General features: G+C 34.0%; 1 protein-coding gene across 2 annotated transcripts in view; it reads right to left on the reverse strand.

Annotated features, from left to right (window-relative positions):
- USP47 (ubiquitin specific peptidase 47) overlaps nucleotides 1-17756 on the reverse strand; it is a 108373-nt gene that overhangs the window by 51180 nt on the left and 39437 nt on the right. For both annotated transcript variants that reach the window (XM_049649903.1, XM_049649914.1), the window contains 7 exons: nucleotides 16379-16582; nucleotides 13020-13133; nucleotides 11417-11555; nucleotides 6547-6643; nucleotides 4639-4784; nucleotides 4010-4089; nucleotides 1557-1706 (listed from right to left, as the gene is read on the reverse strand). In XM_049649903.1, coding sequence (XP_049505860.1) covers nucleotides 1557-1706; nucleotides 4010-4089; nucleotides 4639-4784; nucleotides 6547-6643; nucleotides 11417-11555; nucleotides 13020-13133; nucleotides 16379-16582 — 930 coding nt within the window. The remainder of the gene's footprint in view (nucleotides 1-1556; nucleotides 1707-4009; nucleotides 4090-4638; nucleotides 4785-6546; nucleotides 6644-11416; nucleotides 11556-13019; nucleotides 13134-16378; nucleotides 16583-17756) is intronic.

Genomic DNA, 17756 nt, shown 5'->3' on the forward strand with positions numbered 1-17756 from the left:
AAATCACTCCATTGCTATCTCTATCACATACTTAAGAGAGTGGTGGTAAATCAGCAGGTGAAAAAATAATGACAAAAAGATTTAGCTAAGCAATTATACTTGCTGAATACTCAAATATATGCCAATATAACAAAACAAACAGCACCAGCTTCCTCAACATTCAATTAATATGTAAAAAAACTAAACTGAACATTTATGTGAAAAATCTTTCATAAAAAATACTTTCATAACCAAAGCAATGCAGAAAAAATTGTCTTTATCACCTGAGACTACCAAATATTTTCCTAGTATATTCTGCTAAAGTGCCAATATTAAAAACTATTAGGAAATAAGTATTAAAAGATAAGAATTTTTCAATATGACACTTCGACCTTAAACTAAAAAATAAAAATCAAAAATCAAAACAAAACAAAAATGAAAAACAAAACTAGCCACTTACACCAAGGCCAATCTTCTATACCTAGAATGGCAATTTACAAAGGGTAGTATTAACAAAATTTCTCAAATCTATTCAGGAAAGGGTCTGAAACACAGTGCAGGAAAGAAGACTTAATCTTACACTATTCAGAAAAGGTCTTCTACTTTGGATTTCCATGGACTGATTCCATAACTTCTTATAATTTCTTGATAGCCATATGAAAGTAGGAGAAAAAAGCAAAGGGAAATAATTGTCCTAGAGGCTAGAGGAACAAATCATACTAGACGCACTATTTTAGAGGATAAAAGTATGGAGTAGCTTTAAAAACACTGATTTTTAGCTACAAACCACCATCAGCTTGATAACAACATAAGTAAGGCCCAAAACAAGAGGACTCTGAAAGTCTCCCCTGGCTCCTAATAGATTCAGAATAAATGTTTCTGGACATTCTAATTTTAAAAATCAACTTAAACTCCTTTCCATGGCTCTCCTTTTGTGTAAGTAAATACAATAAAATACAATAATAAAATTATCAAAAAGCAATTAAGATATAGATAAGAATGAGAAAATCTTAGATAAGCTCCAAAGTGGATTCTCAGTATATAAATAATTAAGCTAATTTTAATCAATCAATCAATTTACATCTGATTCTTCAAATTACTGTGCTTCTACAATGCATGATTTTAAATTAAAGAATAGGGATGTTTCCTTTAAAAAATGTGGCCTCTGTCTATCATAAAAACCAGAGGTTATTTTCCCAATTTTAAAAAATGTATGGAAATAGGCACACAAAACAAAAAGTACTTTGATACAAAAAAATGGTAACGAAACAGCATTTATAAAATAGACTATTTATAGGGGAAAAGGATAAAGTGAGATAATCTAGTCATCTATCAGAAAGAATAAAATACTAAACCATGAGGCCATACATTTGCATTCACTTTCCTTTTTATACATGCACTATTAGGACTCACTGAAGGGTCAAAAATCTTCTAGATCTTGCTAGTTTAAGAGCAGGAATTACTAACAACCCAAGAAGGTGTATCTAGGATGATACTTACCTCACAATAGATTATACCACTGTGCTATTATGTATTCTGTGTATGGATACACAAGCAGTCAGCTGAAAGGTACACACCACACTAGCAAATGCTTGACTGGACCCATAAGGCCGGATGACCAATGGAATATCAAGATATGTGTCGATTCTCCAGCCCTCATAACCACATTCCAGACATCTCACGTAGTCCTTCAGCTTGCCTTGATATAGTTCATTTATAAGATCAGCCTAAAAATAAAAACATTAAAAAGTATTCCTTAAAATTCATTTTTAAAATACACAAAACACAATAATACCTGCTTTTAAAAATAAATTTCAAAGGATATTCATTCTTTATTGCTGAAGTTGTGGAAAGCTTTAAGATTTATCTAAAAGTCTAGGGGCGCCTGGGTGGCTCAGTCGGTTAAGAAGTCCGACTTCAGCTCAGGTCATGATCTCGCAGTCTGTGAGTTCAAGCCCTGAGTCGGGCTCTGTGCTGACAGCTCAGAGCCTGGAGCCTGCTTCGGATTCTGTGTCTCCCTCTCGCTGCGCCTCCCCCATTCTCTCTCTCTTAAAAATAAATAAACATTAAAGAAATTTTTAAAAAATTTATCTACAAGTCTATAAAAAATGAAGTTTTGACACAAATCAACTAAAAATCAATAAAAATAGATTAACACTAATTTAAGAATCAATGTACAAAAATTAACTAGTTCAATTCTCTTATCACTAAAAACTCCACTACTAAAATATGTTTTGTTGAAATCAGTTACCAATTTATCATACTATTAAGCCTCATATTATCTTTTCATTAGGATGAGAATACATCTATCATTTTAGGCATGTTAATACTTACATAGCTAAATAACCAGCTATTTTTACGGCTTTATACCTGCATGCCACCACTCTCACAAGAATATATTCTGATTTCTAAACTCGTATCTTCCAGCTCAAGGTGCAAATAAAACTTTAACTTTCAATACTAAACATAAAACAATTTTGAGGGGAAACATACTGCAATTTTTTTAATGTATAGAAGTTAAAAAAAAAAAATCTTCAACTCCATCTCCGTCAAAATATCCTCATTTAAAAGAATGGATCTCTCACTAAATCCCCAAATTTAGCCAAATGGGGTTCTTCTGGCCCAAAAAAAGGCAGTTAGTTAACTCACTAAGTAAGGACCCTCCAGTGAATGTCTTGCTTCAAAATTCTTATACCAAAATTTGGGAACGCCGCAGGACTGCCTCAGCTGATCTTAATGGAATTGTTGACCCACAGAGAGACACAATAAGGGAAAGAATAACTTCAGACCTATGAAGAAGAAACTGCCCCTAACACCATTTACATAAAGTTACTAAAATACAATAGGACTATGTAGAGAAACTAGATCACTATGTAAACTTAAAATTTTTTCAGTATCTCTTAAGAATAGAAAAGAAAATGTATTAGTCTACCTCTTCCATAAATTTATCTCTCTTCAAATATCTAGGACTTACATTAGCATTAAATTAGGACCCAACATCATTGCCTATACTAATACCATTTATATAATGAAGCCTTCTTCATTCATGTGCCCCAGTCATATTTGATTATGTTTTCTACATCAGGGAGGGCATTTCTAAATGGTTCAAACCAGTGTTTTTCAATCAGTTTTGGTAACAACCCATAGTAAGAGAATAATTTATATCACAATCCAGTATATCTAACTGTAACAAAATTTGCACAAAATAATATTTACCGTTACTTTAGTGTTGTTCTCTTATATTTTTCTATACTATTCCATTTTTTTAACTGTTGATGTTTATTAACTAAAATGATTTCATAACACACGAAAGGATCACAACTTCCAGTTTGAAAAACTCTGGCCCAAACCATCATAATAATTCTAATCAGAGGGCAGACCCTCCAGGCTATCTTCCAGATTAGGATCCCTTTTTTATCCCTGTGATCCCCAGTCATTAGAGCCAGTATAAACCCTCTTCCTTACTGAGTTTTGAGCCCCACCCACCCAGTTCAACCTAACTCTTCATGTCACAGTGATATATCTAATGCTCTCCCCACCTCTAACATGTTCTTTTTCCATTGGAAGAAAAATAGAGTCACAGATTAACAGGAATCCTAAATGTCAAAGCATAACTCTTTGGTCAAATGAAGGTAATAATCAATATACTTAATCTGCTATAGATATATAGTTTACTTAGTAAATATCTGAAAATACTGTTCAAAAATCATCCCCAACACACACACACACACACACACACACACACACACACACACACACACGAATTACACAGTTTTTAGTTAAAAAGAGATCATCTAGATCAAAAAACCCAACTTCCTTATTTTAAAGAGGAGGAAACTGAGGTCTAAGGTGGTTTAATGAGGATCTGTATGACTCAGTTAATGTCCAAGTGAGAACCTAGTACTTTCAATTCCCCATTCAGTACTTTAACAACTGGACTATTCCCAAAGTTTTAAAACATTTCAATAGAATAAAAGTCACTTATGAATGATTTATGATAAGACATTCCCCTCAACCCAAGATGAATTACCTGCTCTGTTTGTTTCCATTTCTGTTCCAAAGCATCAAACATGACTCTGCACAGTTCTTGTACGTCATGTTGCTGCCAAGCTATTTTAAGATAAAATTTAATTAAAAACAGCAACGCATTTAGCATAACAAAACATCAATTTGCTGTTTAAAAGCAAACTGTCAAGAACATGGAAAAGTCTACACAAAATAATTCTAAATTAAACAAAGAACACAAACTATACATTATAGTGATGAAAAAGTAATCACAAGGAAAAGAATCAAGAGATCTTAGTATTTTATAAGTAACACACGCTTTATGGTGCTATGATATTTGCTATTTTTGTTATGTTTTACTGTAGAGTTAAGAAATATATTAAGAAAAATCTAGGACAATAAACTTTAAAAGTTTTCATTTAAGTACATAAAAGTAAAATTTAACCAAACTTACTTTACAAGAAAATTTTAATTGTTCAAAAACTTACCCTGAGAACTTAAATTTTAAAAACAAGTTATTTCTAAGTCCCAGCAAAAAGCAATGAAAAGGTTTATGGTAAAGTTAATTAACTGTTAATACATATTATTTATAATACTGTCTCCCAGAATTCCTTTGAATACTAGAAACACTTATCATTACAAGAGAATTAGTACCCTCACTACTATCCCATCCAAAGCTCCTTGTAACGTCTGTGGTTTCAATTGCTCTCTTTTTGCTGGTTTGTAACAAAACAAAAAGCCTCTGAAGTTGATATGGGATACTTGTCACTGGATCTTCTTCAGATTCTTCAAATTCCCATCTATTGAAATAAAATATTTGAAAATTAGTTACAAAATATTTTTATATTCTTAAAACATCATTAATGTTAACATCATATAATGCAAGACCTTTGAATATTAACTGAAGCTATTATTATCCAACAAAATAGTAGCCTTTCTCTAATTCATAAATTCAGAAGAAATTTAGACTTGAACAAAAAAAAGGCCTAAGAAGGCAACACAAATGAAAGGCAAAGCTCATCTAAAAGTAACCACAGAACTTGAATCTGATCAAGACTCTTGTCCTTATTATTAATTCATACAGGGAACAGAACAATATTAAATGACACTATGGCATTCAACTAGCAAAATCCAAACTGTGGAAAAGTACAGGAAAAATGACATCAGTTTTCAATATATATCTTTTCAAAAATTAACTGTAAGGAGAAAAAAATACGGAAGGGGATTAAAATAGATTAAGACTCATAACAGTTTTACTGTACGGCTCTTGTTTGGATCCCGATTTGAACAGATTGTTTAAAAAAAATTATGAGGCAATCAGGAAAACCTCTGCACTGACCCGAGAGATAATTTACAGATGATGTGATGGGGGTGTGCTTCCAAATAATCAGAATGGAGAGTTTTCCATAAAAAAGACTGGTCATGAGTTGATAAAATCCAAAGCTGGGTGATGGGTACAGAGGGATTCATTATAATGTTCATTTCCACACGTAGACTTAGATGATGAGCTTACATATGAATGTAAATATAGTGCTGTCTGAGCAACACAATCAATGTTAAAAGTTCTAAGAATACTTTAAATACATATCTGCAATAATTTCAAGGATACTGTATAAGAGTAGCACAAAAAAAGGAAAAATCAGTTAATTTGTACTTTGAAATGTCTTAAAAAATAAGTTATGTATACCTTAAAGAAAATATACAAAACAAGGGCATAGTAAATGTATTATTAGATACTCACAAAAATAACTGTCTGACTTTTAGAGTTTATTTAAATATAGAATTTCTTTCAGAGAGCATTTTAAAATACCTAGTGTATATACAGTCTTTTATAAACATACACACACAGACACACACAGACACACACAGACACACACAGTCACACACACACACACACACACCCAACATTATATTTTAATTAGAAACAAAGTTTGTAAGTTTAAAAAGATATCTTTGTTTCTTAAACTGAGAAGTGAAAAGAAAGGAGAATATGGTTTACATATTCGGATTATCTCAAAAAGCAGACAACAATTCTTTATAAAGATGTTAAAGCTAGGGGAACCTGGGTGACTCAGTCTGTTAAGCGTCCAACTCTTGATTTCGACTCAGGACATGATCTCAACAGTTTGTGGGATTGAGCCCCAAGTCAGGCTCTGCACTGACAGCTGCTTGGGATTCTTTCTCTCCTTCTCTCTCTGCCCCTCCCCTGCTTGGTCTCACTCTCTCTCAAAATCAATAAATAAATAAACTTAAAAAAAAATAAAGATGTTAAAGCTATAAGTGAGGGAAGCTTAAATAAAGTAAGCTTATCCCCAATGTAAATCTTATTAATTTTATCCTTTGCTAGTCTACATTTCTGGTTCTCTCTCTGCACAAATTTTTCATATGCCAGTCTCTCAAAAGATCTTTTTCTTAAATACTAATCAAGGTGTGTCTTTATGAAGTGAGAAATGCCCCAAACTTTACAAATAAGTTTAAGAAGGTAAATTAGATTTTATTAGTTAAAACCTATACTTTCATTCTTAAATCAATTTTATTTATAAAATCTTTTTGAATACTCACTTATATAATGCATTCCTAAATTCAGGAGTCATAAAAAGTGTCTGCAAAAGGCTGTTCAAGTAGCAAGTCATTGCTTGGTTTACTAATCCCACATATCCTTTAAAAAGAAAACACAAATACACATAAATCAGCATTTACATTAAAAATAACAAAAAGAAAGCTTAATAAGAATTGAATGCACAGTGAAAACTGAGAGACTACGGTTACTAAATTGGAAATTATTTTAATTTTTCAATAGCACCTAAGAAAGACTTTTTTTCTAAAATGTGCTCTATGTAAAAACCTTGCTTCGCAGAACAAGTGAGGATATCTTGTTTAATGTCCAGAGATATGCATGGGTATTATCTAGCATTTAATAAAATTTAAAGAGGAATACTTCAATATAGGTATGTTTAACTGACATAAAAATAACCTTTGTTCCCCAAATTTACTTTAATGATCACACACCCAAAATAGGAAAACTGAACTGAACCAGCTATCTCTTGCTATCAGGCCCTATAAACCAATTCATGCCAAGAATTAATAACATAGGAGATAAATTCATTATACAAAAACTCGGAGTGACTTCCTCTATTTTAACAAGTCCATGAAGTATGAGATTCTATACATCAGCACACTCTGCAAGAGTAACTATAAAGTAAAAAGAGAAGTCAAAAGTAGGGAAGAATAGAGAGAGGGAGGGGGGAAGGGAGGAGGGAAAAAAGGAGAAGCATATAGGAACTTAAAATTTAAGTGAATGATTAGAATTACTCAGCTTCATAAATCTGATTGGACATGGCTACCACTGTTGGAACATTTTTGGAATGTCTCTTTTGAAGTAGACTTCAGGCCCAGTTTATGAGATACACATACACAAAAAAAATCAGTCTCATCATTTTAGTTTGCCTCATTATGTGAGGAGAATGTGGTAAACACTTTGCTTAATAATTAAGCTTATTCACTCCCACTTAATACTAAATGACTTGGGTGTTTCAAAAAAACAAAAAACCTTCAATCTTTTCTCAGTAGATGTTGAAGGTGTTCACTGAAGCCTTTTAAAACACTTTTTCAGCTTCCCAATTATCAAAATGTCTTGAGAAATGGTAGGCTTTGTGGATAACTATATTGCCAAAAATCATGAAAGGACAAACAAATATTCATGCTAAGCCTTGGTCAATTGTGGAAAAGAGGAATAGACTCCACATTATCTGCATGGTTCTAAGAAGATATCGAGTAGCTACTCTGGACTACGGTTCAAGTTTTGATTTCTAATGCCTTTCATATTTAAAAATACTGTGTTTATGTATTCTATTCTACATTGTTACAGAATTATAAACTGCTTCAATTCCTAACCACCCCCCACCTGAGTTGTTCTCATAGCAGCCTGTCTTTTTTAATCCATATCAGAGGCTTCAGCTCACTGTCCAGTAATGACCTATTTGCTTGTATGTCTTCCCCATCAGACTGTGAAGGGAGGGATCAAATCTGATTTATCTCTTTATCCTACTACTTAACACAGAAGCAGGTGAACTTAAGGGGAAAGTGCATATGACTTAGAAATAACACAAGTCTATAGGATATGTGGCCTGATTATTCATAATGAAGCATATTTCATTCTCAGTTATTATAAACAGATTCTTCCCCGCAAACAACAGTGCTTTGACCATGAGGCCAGGTTGTTCTACTTTTCCCGGCTGAGGCTGCCTGGAATTTCCCTTCTTTTCCATCTCCTTCCCCCAATCCCTCAACAGTGAAGATGACTACTACTACGGTCCTTTGCGTACCTATAGACCAATCATGTATCATTTATATGTGACCTTGTTTCCCTTCCCTGGGCTTAAAAAAGGGGTGGTAGGAGAAGAGGGTTTAAAGGAAGGAGTAACAGCACTTAATTATTGCCATCACTCTTTATTTTGTCATTAGCAATAAAAATCATATAGAAAAACCTATGGTCCTTTGTACCTGATTTAGCACCATATTTTGCAAAGAATGCAGTGTCTCACATAAAGGCACTATTTTCCAAAACTATGAAGATTTCAGTGATACTAATAAAAGTGCTACTGAATAACAGAAATCTTGTCATTAAGCATGTCTAAATCAACAAACTTAAATGACAACTGTTACCACGTGGGTCCTATATCTGAAATAGCTGTGAATCAATACTGTAAGTGTGAGCTAGTAAGGGAAAAGATGAAAACATGCCATTCTGTGAGGGGCACATGCAGAAAAAAATCCTGAACAGAACCGGCAGGTAACAAGGTAGGCATCAAATAGGCCAAATGAAGTAGGATGTAACAGGCCAACTCCTGGAGCTGATAAAATAATTCTTAAAGAAACCGGCCAAGGACAGTTATCATGGATTCAGATAATGGAAGCACCCTAGTTACAAAGTTTCTAATCATCTGCAAGTCCTCATTAGCCTTCAATCCACTCCTTGCCCCTTAATGTTCATACACACAATACCCCATCCCTGTCCACCCCTACCACGTCCTGTCAAAAACAGTGGCTGGCTACGGGAAAGTTGGTAGGCAGGGGAGACAGGAAAGAATACACCAAATCTCCAAACCTCTTGCATTATGGAGAAATGTGTTCCTAGAGTCCTGAGTCAAAATCATGACAGCATCTTCCAATAAAAACATTTGGTACGTGGTACCAAGATTTACAATAATTTAAGGAAAATGAAATTTCAGTAACAAAATTATTTTTGAACCACAACTCCTTTAGATGCTTATAGACTATTTTAATTCAGAAAGGCAGTACCCCTAGAACACTAGAGGGAAAATGTAAAGGTAGGGAAAAGGAAGGGAGTAGAGGCGTGTGAGAAACAATAATTGGAAATGAAGGCTACCATTACATGACAGTGTAGATTAAAGGCCTCTAAAATTTTTTATATTAAATTTCAACATAGTAATTCAATTTCTGAGAATTTACCCTAAGGGAATAATCAGAGATAAAAATAAAAACTTACGTACAAGAATGTTCATCATAACATCAGTAATAACTAGACAGCTTAAATATCTAAACTATACAATGGAATACTGTTTTTAAATGCTTATCATATAGTATTAAGGAAAAAATACATACAAATCAAAAAATGCTCGTAACCTGATACCCCCATTTGCAACAGAAATAAGCAAAATCACTATAAGTAGTTTCTGCTAGTAGTACTGTGATTTTCACTTTCTTCATTTTAAAGTATGACAATGAACATGTATTACACCTGCACAATCAAAGAAAGAACTTTTTTTTTAATGTATAAGTTACTCTGTAGGAATTTATGGGCATCATAGAGCCGTAGAATATATAGCACAAGGCAGGAGTTCTGTAAATACTCCTATTAAAGGACTAAGTTGGTTGTGAGAATACAAAGCAAATATTCCAAGAATCCTAATTTGTTAAATCTGGAACTTTCTCAAAGTATTCCAACTATCTCAGAATAATCTAGGGTGCTTATTTAATAAAACAAAATGCAATTTATCCAATCAGTATTCTGGGGAGTAATGCTTTGGAACCTACATTTTTAACAAGTATCCCCAAATGATTTTTAAAGAAATAAAAATCTGAAAATCACTACTCTAGACAGTGTAATGATAAACAGCTTTATTACCTCCAATTATCTGAAACAGAAGATAATTTTGCATTCTTTTATTCCTGGTACATGATTGCAAAAAGTTCTATGGATACAAATGATCCTAAACACCAAATACAACCATCTTTTACTGGTATTTCCAGAAAAAATACACGATTAAGCCTGTACAAATGATCAGCTATAAGGAAATTATTCTACATTTTAATTACAAAATATAGTAAAATAGAAGATTACAGATCACATTAGAACAAAATTTGCAATGTAATACTATAATTTAATTCTTATACTATGTATTTCATATATTTAAAATCATCTGTTTTGAAGTTCTTTTTTTTTTTTTTTTTTTATTAATTTTATTTATTTTTGAGACAGAGAGAGATAGAGCATGAGCAGGGGGAGGGGCAGAGAGAGAAAGGGAGACACAGAATCTGAAGCAGGCTCCAGGCTCTGAGCTGTCAGCACAGAGCCTGATGCGGGACTCAAACTCACAGACTGTGAGATCATGACCTGAGCTGAAGTCGGACGTTTAACCAACTGAGCCACCCAGGCGCCCCTGTTTTGAAGTTTTAAGAGTAAAAGTTCTGAAGTCACACCTAGCATTACCAGCTGTGCAATCAAAGACTTCTTGGAAGCCCAGTTACTATTTCTTTTAACATAAATAATACTATCTATTGCAAAGGTTTGTTGTAGGATAAAATGTTATGTAAAAGCACCCAGATTATATTTAGGCAATTAACCAATCTTATATATACTGAGAAAACTGAAAAAATTCAAAAATCTTTATAATGTTCAGAAAAGAGTTAACAGGAATTTTAAAATTACATGATTAATTTCAAACATACAATTTGATTAAACTAAAAGGTGACACAGTAGGTCTAATAAAATAAGCGTAGCCCATCTGCTTCAAAACAGAAGTATCCCCCATAGTCTACTCTGATCCAAAAGGATATAACGGAAACATTCCTTTCCAAAGAAAGTCAGCTTCAGAATTTAAGATAAAATTCAAAATAGAAAACTATCAAAAAGAAAAGTCTTCCTTCAAAATACAACATTCAATATTTTTTACTTTATTACTAAAGAGTGGCAATAACAATATAGTAAAACCAACATGAAGTTGAGAGAAAAGGAAACCACATATGGCTCTAATTTTATCTATGCTACCTAGTAACCTTGCTTTGGGTCTCAGTTCTCTAATTCATAAAATGAGAGGATTAGGCTTGAGATCTCCAAGATAACTCTGGGTCTAACACAGTATGATTTTATGAAAATACAACCACCCTCACCATAATTAAAAAATCTTACCAGTTTCTGATTTATTCAAGATAGATGAATAGGAGTAGTTTTGGCTGACATAATCACTGGTAGGGCCCACAGAACCTTCTCTTGGAAGTGGACCTATAAATCGGTCATGGACACTATCATCCCCGGCACTGGAATCCTCCTGAAATGCAGCACAACCAATATTTACTGAGTGGCACATGTTGCTCAAACAATGGGGAAAAAAAAACAAACAAAAACCACACTAATTGCTGAGGCAATGAAAAAACATGAGGCTTTACAGTTACCACCAAGACATTCAAAGGAATGTTACACCCTCACCATTTCCTACAGGAAGGCTCAAAAGACACCCAGTGTAAAACATTTTGGAGAGATGCTCTGGTCTCCTTTCAAAGTTCTTACTTTTGTAACTTTCCTAATTCTTTTTCAAATTTTGTTTATGAGAGAAGGATAAAGTTCCACTGTGAACTCTTTTGATGACAAGAGTGTATCATTCATTTTTACATCATCCTTGCCAAGTGGCCCTGGCAGATAGGGCATACTTAAAAAGTGTTGGATAAAATGGATCGTTTCCTACTATCTCCAGTAAGAAACTTCCTATTAATGAGAAAGATGTGAAAAAGGATTCAGGGATATATACTTAGCATAAGCAATTAAGACGGAGCTGAAGAGTAATTACTATGCATTTTAAAACATGAATTCCCAAACTGTGGATCTAGAGCTCCCTAAATTAATAGCTAATTTATATTTCAATGTCATTCAGACAAATCAAAATCTTCTCGAGAGATCATAAAAGTAACTGATGGGATAGAGCATATTCTAGTATTGCTTCAGTATGGATGCTCTGTTTAACTACTGTCTACTGTCCAGACAGGTATTCTAATTCACAATAGACTTCTACATGAAAAGCATCAAAGAGAACTTTTCTTGAGTGAAGTTTCATTGAAGAGAAGTGTTCTAAAAAAAGTCCATAAACTCTGTGAGCCTTACTTTCCTGAGTCAGTAAAACAACAAGGTAAATCAGACCAGGTTTTCTCAATTTTTTTTAGGAATGCCCCTCAAATTGGGAGTTACTGGATTAGATGACCTCTAAGACCACCGGACCAGACAGGAAAGGCAAATACTAAAAGAAAAGAAATAAAGCACCTAACTTACAAACTAGCTATTCCAAAAAGAAGGGGGGAGAGTGATAGCAAAAATGTCAGAGTAGAGAATTCTGTGGGTCTGTCCCTACCCCAAAATACAGAAAAATCTAGGCATAACTGCCAAGGACTTACAGCAACTATGCAAATACTTAACCAAAGGAAAGGCCACTGAAACAGAGGAGAAGATCTCTGTGGTATTCTATTTTATCCTAGATCCACCCCAACCCTGTCATGGTGGTAGCCTTGAAGATGGCAACCTCTGTTCCCAGTGCAGCAACGGACTATATACACACACAACAGTGCTTTGGACGTCCACTGTTACCCTATTAACATATACACTTATAACAAACCAACATAAAATAGACAAATAATTTATTATATATAAATTACAAATCATATCTCTTCTCTTTCCTTTGGAATCCTGCTTCTCAACAGTGACAGTCCACAAAAAATACGAATATGGGGCTTTCTAAATAGTTTACCAGCAGTATTTGAGGCTGTTCACCATCTTTATCTGTCAAATGCAGAAAGTTCTTCTTTCCTGGCTCAAAATTAGCATCAAGAAGAGACTTGTCACTGGTATGGTCCAGTGGAGCCTATGGGCATAAAATAAAATATCTCAGATTATGAGGAACATTAATTATAATAAAATAAAACAAGTAATATGTAAATGAACACATCCACAATCCTTGTGCTCAAACACTATTTTTTAAAGTGAAGATTCTGGTAAATTCTGTTAATCTAGACTTGGAATTAACTCATTTTCTCATATATTAGGATGGCTAAGCCCAGTGACAGTACATATACTGACAGGTATCCCAGATGTTCACATTTCCCAACATTTAAAAAAACTGGAGAGAAAAAAGGTAAGGTTAAGAAGTAATATTAAGTATTGTGCAAAAAAAATAATTATAAACATCTGTGTTTCTATGTTCTCTAAAAAGTCTGCAATATAGTATGTAACACATTTTTATGAAGACTCGCTAAAGATAATTTTATATAACTAATAACTGTAAAAACATGTTTTGATATATGAATATGAGAATTCCCAGATAAGCAACACACTAAGCAACCTAACCAAAATAATTATGTAATATACCAACATGGGCACTTTCAGAAAGACTCCTTAAGGAACAACCTGTCCTAGTAAATAATAACCTATTTCAAGTTCACTGCCAGGATCCAGAGGATTCCAGGAGGACAGAAGTGATTACTCTTTTGAAAATTAAACATCTAAGATCTGTAATCTTTACCTAACTCTTTTATCTGATAGGGCAATTTCATTCTGATACACTCTGGTTGGTGGACGACAGATGGAGCTCTGTGTGCTCCAAGTCTACAGTAGGGACTCACCCACACACTAGTCCATTGTTGAGAAAAATAAGAGATGAAATGAACACCCCATTCTTTTTGTTTTAAAGCTATTTTGTTATATTAAAAGATGTTTTTAATGTTTCCATGACAGGAGGAATGCCTCCTTAGAAAAACTTATTTTATGGAAATGCCTTTCTTAGGAACTTACATTATATAAAAGTATAGGTATTAAGGATAAAAATACAAAACCTACCTATAAAAGATGCTGCCACTTGCTATATGTGTGACTCTGAGCAAGTTACCTCCATTTCCCCATGACTCCGCTTCTTTACCTATAACATGAGGCTGTAATAGCACCTACCTCACAGAGTGGTTGTAAGGACTAAATGAGATTTTCTGTATAGAGCCTCATAACAGAATGATACTAAGCACATAGTAAGTTCAAAATAAGTGCTAAGTACATAAAATAACAAACTTATATGGTCTCTCTTAACAGGCTCACATCTAGAAATCCATGAGCAATATGGGACATAGAAAATCGGAAGCTAAGAGAAGCCACATGGAAGGAGGAAAGGTATGTTTGGGTCCTCTACGTTCTCTGATAAGAGATCAAGTAATATAGCTGGAATACACAGGAGGTTTTACCTCAACAAATCTGTGTGTATGAGGTGGTGAGTAGCTATGTGGGTTAGGTTTTCACATAAGTATACATAAGCAGGTGCAAAGAGTATGCTTTCAGAAATGTACAGTAAGCAAACAAAAATACAGAAGTACTTGAAGTCAGTCATAGCCACACAAAGAGAAGAAGGTAATCCTGACATAGAGCTATTTAAACATAGTGTAGGTGCTAATTTAATTTTTTTTTTTTAATGTTTATTTATTTTTGAGACAGAGAGAGAGGTGGCAGGCTCCAGGCTCTGAGCTGTCAGGACAGAGCCCGATGCGGGGCTCGAACCCACAAACCGTGAGATCATGACCTGAGCCGAAGTCGGACGCTTAACCGACTGAGCCACCCAGGCGCCCCATGTAGGTGCTAATTTAACACACATTTTTAGAGTGCCTAGGGAGACTATGGAAGATGCAAAATTATTACTATGAGGTCCCAGCCACTAAAACATACACATTCTACCACATGGAAAGATACAAATGAATAACAATAAAAAGAAGGCTCTGATAAGTGGTATAGCAGAAGAGGAAGTATAATCAGGGTATAAAGAGAAAGATTACTTATAAGGTGGCATGAGGAAACATCATGTAAGGTTTCTTAAAAGTGAAAGGTACATAAGACTTGGGGAGACACACATGATGGTATAGAACTATCCTTTAAAAAGAGGCAACATTAGAAGTTACGTGGTGATATAACAGAGCATTCAGAGTTTCAGATTAAATATTACTTCTCTTTGTATATCTTGTTGGACTACCAATTTTACTGATCAATTTCAGAGGGAAAAGTTGGTTACTTTAAAACATTAGCTCTATATTTTAAAAATGCAAATAGATTATGGAATAGAAAGCAAAATACCATGGATTTTAAGGGCAAATCAAGCAACATCAAACATCTTTGATTCACCTATGGACCCAATTAAAACTCTGCTCTCTAAATATGACAGAGATAACACATTCAATTTCATTTCCCATCAGAGGTATTTCCCTAGAGAACTTAAGAATAGCAATCACACAGAAAGAGGTGATGGAAGCAAAAACATGGAGATGGAAAAGCATGGAAATTTGTGTTAAGAAAACAAATTAGTTTACAAAGTCTTAAAGGACCCACTATAGCTTGTTTACAAGCTTGCTTAGCTTAGGGAACCTGAGTTTTAATTGGTGAGCAGTTATACCATTTCCAATATTATTCTGATAGTGCAGATAAGATCCAACTAAAATGGTCTCTCACATGCAAAAGTGATCAATGCCTCCTCTTTGCACTCAGAACAAACTTACAATAGATTACTTCAAACACGTTAGTGTAATTATTTGCCAATACATCTATTTCTACAACAGCACTGTGACATCTCTAAAGCAAAAGTCACGGTAACACCAAGCTTCTATCAGGTGCCTACCACTGTATATGGTACATAATCTCTGTTAACATGGGTGTATATCCTTCCTTTCCTTTTCCTTTATATATACATTTTTCTCTTCTTTTCCAAAAATTAGATAAAATACACAGGATCCCATATCCTGCTTTTTTCACTTAAAAAAATGAATAATATTCCATGCAGTAAATGTTGGAAAATTTTTTATAGTTGACACAATATGATAGTCCTTTTACATGAATGAATTAAAAAACTGATGTCATTCTGCAAACTTTAGGACAAGCAAATGTTAAATCCAGAATGAAGGCAAAAGGACGAAGAGGGATCCAATCATTGAGCTGCACATGGGCTCTTAAATTACTTATTACAGTTTTGCTTATGATATTAAAAAAGGTTCAGGATTTAATATACTCATTAATAACAATAACAATAATAATAATTACAGTATTATTAGCAGCTTAAGAGAACATGCTTTAAGTCTAGGGTTTTACCATATCAGCAGTATTGATTCCATTTCCCCACACTAAATCAAAGGTTCCATTTATGTAGCCTACTTTGTTGGCCACATCTTCAAAGAGCTTCCTGAGTGGAGTAGAAGCTGGCAAATTTAAAGTGATCCGTTCATTCACTGTCTTTGAATTAGTAGTATCTTGTATTATACATAAAACTCTAGGTTCTTCAGCAGCATTTTCTATCTGAAATTAAAACAAACAAACATTGTTTATCTTTAAAGAAAAACAAAACAATTATAATTAGCCATATTTTCTATGATTAAATGTAAACATATCCCACAAAATATTATTTTCTCTAAGCTAGTATTACTGTTTTGTTATGTCTGAAATCCACTGTAATGGATATGTCAGACATATAAAGCACCTTATGTGTTTGTTTTGGAAAAACTAGGGTATATTTAAGAATCAACAGTCATTCTTGTGGATATTTGCTTTTGCCTTTTTAAGGCTGTAAATCAATGGTCAACAAGGTGTGAAGTCAGTATACTTGAGCAATTTTCATTTGAAAATAATAAAATATGATCCTTAAAAATGTGTCATTAGCACAGTTGAATCTAGCATTTCTGGGTTTCCTGAAGAAACAGAAAGGGAACTGTGTAGAAATAAGTGTGAATTGTCTAAAATTGGAAAATCCCTAACTAGGGGGCACAGGCAACCAGGCATCCTGATCTTTGTGTTACTGTATCTGTACACCAGATGTCCAAAAGCCCCATTTATTAACGTGTTGGGAACTGACAAGCTTATGTAAACAGATCAGCCAGCAGAGGCAGGTAAAGAAAAGCAAGGGGGGAAAACTTTTCAATTACCAATGTAGAAGGAAGTTAGGGTCACAAATTTTTCTTCCTGCTTTTGCATCCAGTACATAACTCAGTAATTATCAAGACAAAAAGTTTTCAAAGGAGACATTCTCCAAGGAGCTCTGCCCTCCCTCTCAAGCTGTTGAAGGACACTGCTTTTCTTTTTCTTTCCACAGGGGTAGTAGGCTGCATCAGATACTTTAGTGTAAGAAGTTCTTTCTCTCCTTCTCCTATAATGCCAAACTCAGTGAATGGCACCATCATCTACCTGCTGCTGAAACTAGAGTTCTGAGCATCTTCCTCATCTCTTCCCTCTTCTTCACCTCACAAAATCACCAAACTTCCATCAATTCTACCTTGTGAATATCTCTTGAGCCATCCTCCTTTCTCTTTATTCCTGTCTGCAGCAATCAAAATCTTATACCAAGATTATGGCAATAGCTTCATGAGAGGTTTAACTTTTTCTAATCTTATCTTCCTTCAATCCAGAATAGTATTTTAACATGCAAATCTGATTATGCAAATCTCTTGCTTCCCCTCAAAATCAAGTGCAGCAGTCA

Source organism: Panthera uncia, chromosome D1, assembly GCF_023721935.1.
Source record: "Panthera uncia isolate 11264 chromosome D1, Puncia_PCG_1.0, whole genome shotgun sequence".
In the NCBI taxonomy this organism is placed as follows: Eukaryota; Metazoa; Chordata; class Mammalia; order Carnivora; family Felidae; genus Panthera; species Panthera uncia.